Source organism: Mycetomoellerius zeteki, unplaced genomic scaffold, assembly GCF_001594055.1.
Source record: "Mycetomoellerius zeteki isolate Tzet28-1 unplaced genomic scaffold, Tzet1.0 scaffold140, whole genome shotgun sequence".
NCBI lineage: Eukaryota > Metazoa > Arthropoda > Insecta > Hymenoptera > Formicidae > Mycetomoellerius > Mycetomoellerius zeteki.
The window spans coordinates 183,874-190,763 of NW_017256341.1; the positions used below are offsets into that span (position 1 = coordinate 183,874).

Sequence of the window (6,890 nt, forward strand, 5' to 3'; positions counted from 1 at the left end):
CAACAACCAATCAGGCTTCAGTAAACAGAGAAAGAACGATCTTATTATTCCTGCCTCTCACTCTAATCGTCTTTCTACCCCTTTGAGGGGTAAGTTCTACCCCCACCATTGCCATCAGCGGTCCATTCTAGATGTCGATGATTTCAACCCATCAGAAAATATCTAGTTCAGAAAGCAATAAAAAGAACAGACCTTTGAATGAATAGCTGCGTTCAGCAGACTCAACAGTTTTGCAACCGTTTTATGATTGTCTGCTGAGATAGGACCATTCTTCTAGATCTAAAAGTATGATCCAATCAGCTCGAAGGAAACTTCCAATAGTTGCAAAACGAACGTTCTGCTGAACGCAGCCGATGTTTTTTGATAGGTTGAAGTGTCTTATTTCCTGTTCCTATTGCCTGTCTCTACTGTGATTGGCCAATTCGCTTACTGCCTTATGTTTTTGATGTGCCATGGGCTTTATATATCTATGACTTTAGTCCAACTTTGCAGTTCCCGCCATACAGCTGATCAAAACCGTTTACGTGAGCTGCGAATACTACTGAATTACCTTAAATTGTCTAGCCAGACTGGCCTAGAGCAAATATTTTTCAAGAATCGTGTGATTAGAGATTAAAAAGGTAACTGAAACTTTGTTTAAATGATAATCGCCACGCCGTATTATTTATAAATAAAATATTTGAGCCGATCAAGTTATTTTCTCTTCAGATCTTGATATTACTTTTGTGGCTTGTAGGATGAAACCGGTTACTGGCGCTGAAACGGTTACTTCTGAGGTTAGTGTATTTATTTCTCTTTTCGCACAAAACTCAAAGAAAATGATGTTACAATGTATGATTTCATATTATAAACTTTCATTCGAACGAAAAGAATATATACAAAATATTATTTTTACAATATATTTATACTCTCGAATATAATACTCCGTACGACCGGAAGGTCATTTCAACCGTATTTATGATACATATCGAAAAGAAATTTCAAGCAAAAAATTACATATACAAATTTATGACTGAGTATGTTGTATATACTAAATTTCAATTCGTTTCAGTTTATTGAATTTTGTTAGTGTTAATTACAAAAATAGCTGTTCAACATTTATATACAATTGATTATCATAGAAAATTATATTGTATTTTACCTTGAATTAAGAATATATATTTGTAATGTAGAAAATATTTGATAAATCCATTATTTTTTTTTATTACTATATTATAATTATATAAAAAATTATTATTTAATAATATATAATAGATTATTAAAAACTCATCTATATATTATTAATATTCTTCCTAGATGGGGAATATATAATATATTACGAACAAAATTTATAAAAAATGATTACAGACATGTTTAAGAAAAAAATATATATATATGTTAAGCACAAGTTATAATACTTGTACATAAAATAAATGAAATAATCTACTAGAGTATATTATAGTTACAGTAGTTTAATAGAGTATCATTTATTTCTTCTATTAAAACAGGATAAAGTTAGAAAATCTTTACATGAACTCCAGCCCTCAGCTACTGATAAGGAAACTTTAGTTGGTGCTGATAGAATGATCAAATCTACTCAACAAACAAAAGAGGCAAAATCAAAAAAGTAAGTTAATTTGTTCTTGCTATTTGAACATAAAGAAACTGGGTGTTTTCCAGCAAGGACACATTTAGTTACAGTTAGTGATGAGTATCAAGATGCTTTGGTTTGAATACATCATGAAAAATTTGAATTAATTCGAATATGATTTGAAATTATACAATCTTAAAAGTCTTGAAGGTTTTGAAATGTCTTGAAAAGTTTGGAATGTTTTAATAAATTTTAAAGAGAATAAAATTTTAGAAAGTATATATAATTTTAGTTTAATTTTAGAGAGTAAAAAATATTAAATAAATATAAATAATTATAAATTAAAAAAATGATATTCAAATAAAAAAAACTTTTCTTTAACCATATAGCAAGTTCAAATTTCTTCAATTCAAACAAATTTTTTTTAATCAAAGAAATCAAGAATTATCAAGATTTTCAAGATCTATCAAGACTTTCAAAATCTATTAAGATTTTTAAGAGTGTACATCTTTGAATAATATTCAAAATGTTTCATAGCAGAGCAATGACTAAATTGATTGAAAATTCGCAAGAGATATGATTAAATACCCATCATTAGATACAGTGTAATACAGTGAATCATTACATCCTGGTTGTTTGCCTATGTTAAACAAGGATGAAATGATTCACTGTTTTACACTGTATCTGACTGTGTCCTTGCTGGCAAACGTCCATTGTAACGAATATTTGTAAATATGTTTATATTTTTACTTTATGCCTAATAAGAGTACAATGGAGCAAAGGTGATTTCTTATAAATGATTTGAAAGAATGAAAAAACTTCATGAAAAGAATTGAATATTCAATCTATATATATTTTAGAAGTGTACCTACAAAAAAGAAAAAAGATGTTTCCAAAAATCAAGTAAAAGTGATAACCAATAACAAAGCTGTCCAAACTGTGAAAGAGGAAAAGAGAGAAATTGATGCCGAGGATTTAACATGCACAGGTACATTTAAAATAATATTAACTAAATTCTATTTTTCCTTTTCTTTCTGAATATTTTTAAAAACCATAATACATAAACGATACCAGTTTTCTATTAAAATATTTCTTTCAGATATAGCTGGTCCGAGTGAAAATTACTGGCAAGTACTAGCTGAAAGGAGGCGATTAGCACTTAAGGATACTTTAGAAGAAAATAAAGAACTCACAAAACGTAACGAAAAGTTAGAAGAAGAAAATCGTATTTATAAACTAATGTTGGATGAAGCAAGAACTCTTATTGAAGTGTTGCAGGTAATATTATATTTCTATTGCATTGTGATACTATATTTAGCATCAATTACTATTTTATAACTGTATGTTATGTATTTTATTGCAGGAGATGATGGGAGATGACAGAAACGATATAAATAATTCATTAGAAGACAGTGTCCTTTGATTTACGAGTTGATTTCTTAAAGTTATAACGAAGGTCAACTATCAAAAGTTTCTATATAAAAATGTTGAATGCATCCAAACTCACAAAAGCCGATAATTTAAACTTATACATACATAATATTGAAAAATAATCTTATTTAAAAAATACGCGTGTAACTAATATTTCAAATCTACAAAGGATTCTTGAGTAAACTGTTATGAAAAAGTAGGCTATACATATATATACTGTAATAATTATATTTACATTATTCAATAGTTCCACTATTGAACATTTAAATATTTCCAAACGTTATATCTTAGACAGAGAGATACTAAATGCAACATTTATAGTCTTTTTCATCAAAATATTTTTTTTTGTAAGAACTTAGATGCTTTCAACAATTTTGAATAAAACTTTACTACTTAAGTATTTGTTAATTTGCTGCATCGTTCCTTTCTTATAATTATTTATACTGTCATAAAAATGTAGATTAAAATCGTATTATTCATTATTCAATATACATTTTTTATCAACTTATTCCTCATTAGTTCTATAGACAAGTATACTAATATTGTACGCGGAAATAAATTTCATTTAATACTAAAAACATTGTTACTACATATAAATAAAAAGAAATCTAACGATGATTGAATCATTTATTGATTTTTAAGTACATAGTGAGATACACAAAATAAATTTCGATCTCTTTTACTGTACATTTTAAAAAACATTCTGAATCCATCATAAAACGAACCAGGTACGTTTCAGTAAAACTTCTTAGAAAAATATCTTTCAAAAACAAAAACTTTTCACGTATTTTTATTTAGATATATAAATAAATAGAAGACTGCATATGTATATGTATATGGCGTTACTGCAAAAATATTTTTTTGCATCAGTTGTCTTGTTTTGTTACATGGCACATAGCATCAAACTGACATTCTTCATCGCGATCTGGATATATCGCTTTTATAATATTTAATGGACATGGCATGTCTTTCGGACAGCCTGATAAATATACCGGTCGTTCCTGAAGCATGAATAAGACACTGGGTCCATAATATTCGCAACTAAAACAAGAATAATTGGATAATTATATATGACAACATATGTAATACATATAATTCCATGATTTTAAAAAAGAACATACTCATACAAAACAAATGCCATGTTAGTTGCAAACGTGTCAATAATACTACTCTTCCAAGCTCTTTTATTTTCCTTCTTGCGTAATACAAAGGAGTCATGCATTAAAGGATGCACATCTTTGGCTAGTCCGAGTAAGGCTATTAATTTTAAAATCGTGCCGGAATGTGTAAAATAAGCTGTTGTCACTGCCGCTTCATTGGATCTGAGAAATATCATTCTTATAATATATTAGATTGTGTTCTTTATCTGGATGTACCTATGTATCATTTTATCTTTGACATTTACTGAGTGTCAAACAAATAAGATAATACATAGATGTATCCAGGTGAGGTTTCTGAACACAGTCCTACGTTAACACAATTGAATTATATTTAAATGCCAAGATTTACAATTAGACAAAATATGATTCTACAAATGTTTAGAACAAAGCTACATTAAAATTGCAATCTCATATTTATTAACTAAATATTATTGATTAAAGTTTTCTCTTTAATTAATGAAATCTGATATGTAAGCAAAAGATTTAACGCATCCTACCGTTTTTATCATTTTTACTGAAAGATTGCAGTAAGAAAAAAAAACTATATTAGATTTATTACTGCAATGCATATAAATCTGCATACCCAAAGAAATCAAACATATCTTTTAAGACAACACATGCTTGCTCATAAGTTAATGGATAGCCATATCCGTCGATCCAATAGAATTCTAGATCTTCTGCGTATTCAAAGATCTATAAAATATGAATTTAGAATTAAATGCACAATGAAATTTTCATCTATATAGAAAAGGTATATATATTATTTTAATCTAAATCTTACCTTGAAATCATTTAATGAAAATATTTTACACCAGGGAGATACTATACTTTGATTTAAAGCAGTTTCAAAAGCACACGTTGTATACATTAAATTTACAGTTTCTGGAATATCAATTAATTGTATGTAACAATTAACATATATAAATATTAGCAGCAATTAATTAATATTTACTTAATTTATACACGATATATTTAATAAATACTAACCATAATCGATATTGAGACCAATGCGCTTCTTAATATTATCCAACATATTTCTAACAATCTTGCTATCCAAAAATTTTGTTTTCTCTAGTTTTGCATCTAAATTCTTGTCAACTTCTTGGCGCCAGCGAGGACAAGCTTTATAAAACTAGGAACACAGAATAATCATGTACCTAAAGAACTAAGAAAATTAGAAGCAGAGTAAATTGCCTGAAAATTTAAAAATAATGAAATCTTACTCTTATCACTCTATCTCGATATACTGGTAATGGATACCAAACATTTTTGCTATTATGCCAACCGAATAAACCAACAGCAAAATGTCTTGCGCTCTCTTCTGTACGTTGTGTAGCAGTGAATCTAAACTGAAATTCAGCTGGTGATAAAGGAAGAAATGTAGAATATGTATCTAATATATTTGGATACTTTGTTGTATATACTTTATATGTTCGATTGTTGAAAGCTTCTGGCATTAGAGATGGAAATCTTGCCTGATATCTTTCTCCGAGATCAATCATTTCATTTTCTCCTTCCACTGCCAATTTCATCATGTTTCCTTGGGTAAACGATAGTTTCCATTTTCTAAACAGAGCTGCTTCATCAGCTGACAGATTTGTTGCTCCATTCTCATAATTTTTTAATATTACATGTTGCAGCTCTGGTAAGTCTTCTATCATACGAGGTATGTACTTCTTGCCTGGATATCGAGTTCCATGACGAAAAATCAACCAAATTTTTTTCTCCACACAATCTGTAAATCAAATGGCAATAAATACACGTTAAGAGCTTTACATATGCATCAAAGATATTAATGATATTGCAATACCTGGATATTTTAATATTGATTCATCATAATTAGCTACACATCTATAAGGAGTTTTCGAACCTAATCTACATCTGTAACTGTCATTGCGCTTAGAATAATCAGAAGCAAAAGAAATATCTGCTATCATACAAAATATAAGAATCTCAGCAGATAATTTCCAAAGCATTCCGAAGTCTTACAGCGTTACAACCATGTCACAGTCCACAAATATGTTAAATATATATATACTTTTTTATCTTAGTTGTTTAACATAATACATTCTAACATAATAGCTTCTTTTATCTGCGATAAAAGCATTTTATCAGTGATAACTTCGTCATAACAATACCATACACACCGCGCAGGATACACATTGCTTAAACTTTTCCGAACACCGTGTAGAATATGACGTCAGTGCTATTGGCGACGCAAAGATTCTCCCCAGTGCGCAGTGTTGCCACATCGAGGGATTTACCCCTAGATTCGGGGATTTCGAAGATTATCTGGGATCGGGGGATAGATTTAAGAAAATTTCGATTTTCTTTAATTTTCTAGGGATTTCATAGAAGGCATGATTCTTTTTAGAATTTTTACGTCGTCCGTCGAAAAAGAGAAAGCAAAGATCATGGCTGCGTTCCGAAATTCACTGTCAGTACTGAAAATCTATAGTATATGTTACGCGCACTATAGATTTTCAGTAGGTACTGGCAAGTTGGCAACATTGGCAGTGAATTTCGGAACGCAATTCATGTGCAAAAAGTGCAAACAACGCGAATAGACTTTTTGATTAGTCAATTCGAAAAATTTTGTCTTCTGATTGGTCAATGAAACATTTACAACGTTAGTGGATCGTACGTGCAATTCGCATCAATCTGTGTAGGACATGTAAACATATGTCATGTACTGTGTGTTGCATCAACATATTGGTCAGTATGTCGGG

At 29.5% G+C, this 6,890-nt stretch overlaps 2 protein-coding genes across 3 annotated transcripts; one reads left to right on the forward strand and one right to left on the reverse strand.

Annotated features, from left to right (window-relative positions):
* The first annotated feature begins 502 nt into the window (after positions 1-502).
* Positions 503-3,205, forward strand: geminin (geminin DNA replication inhibitor). 2 transcript variants are annotated; one of them, XM_018462403.1, is made up of 6 exons: positions 503-620; positions 709-776; positions 1,488-1,606; positions 2,431-2,558; positions 2,670-2,848; positions 2,934-3,205. In XM_018462403.1, the coding sequence occupies exons 2-6, from the start codon at positions 738-740 to the stop codon at positions 2,991-2,993; spliced, it is 525 nt and encodes a 174-aa protein (XP_018317905.1). In that variant the 5' UTR covers positions 503-620; positions 709-737; the 3' UTR covers positions 2,994-3,205. The 2 variants fall into 2 exon arrangements, with proteins under 2 accessions (XP_018317905.1, XP_018317904.1); XM_018462402.1 differs by having other exon boundaries at positions 737-776.
* Positions 3,206-3,823: 618 nt separating this feature from the next.
* On the reverse strand, positions 3,824-6,254 carry LOC108731863 (multiple inositol polyphosphate phosphatase 1). The gene is made up of 8 exons (XM_018462391.1): positions 5,972-6,254; positions 5,586-5,896; positions 5,385-5,510; positions 5,149-5,293; positions 4,943-5,043; positions 4,745-4,854; positions 4,123-4,323; positions 3,824-4,042 (listed from the first exon to the last, which is right to left on the reverse strand). Exons 1-8 carry the CDS (start codon positions 6,135-6,137, stop codon positions 3,868-3,870), a joined length of 1,335 nt encoding a protein of 444 aa, XP_018317893.1. The 5' UTR covers positions 6,138-6,254; the 3' UTR covers positions 3,824-3,867.
* Positions 6,255-6,890: the final 636 nt, after the last annotated feature.

Excerpts from the sequence above, each read along its gene's own strand:
- geminin (XM_018462403.1), top strand. The coding sequence starts at position 738 with ATGAAACCGGTTACTGGCGCTGAAACGGTTACTTCTGAG. Across the intron at positions 777-1,487 it reads CTGAAACGGTTACTTCTGAG|GATAAAGTTAGAAAATCTTT; the intron begins GTTAGTGTATTT and ends CTATTAAAACAG. Across the intron at positions 1,607-2,430 it reads AAAGAGGCAAAATCAAAAAA|AAGTGTACCTACAAAAAAGA; the intron begins GTAAGTTAATTT and ends TATATATTTTAG.
- LOC108731863 (XM_018462391.1), bottom strand. The coding sequence starts at position 6,137 with ATGCTTTGGAAATTATCTGCTGAGATTCTTATATTTTGTATGATAGCA. Across the intron at positions 5,897-5,971 it reads ATCAATATTAAAATATCCAG|ATTGTGTGGAGAAAAAAATT; the intron begins GTATTGCAATAT and ends TTTGATTTACAG. Across the intron at positions 4,043-4,122 it reads ATGGCATTTGTTTTGTATGA|TTGCGAATATTATGGACCCA; the intron begins GTATGTTCTTTT and ends TTCTTGTTTTAG.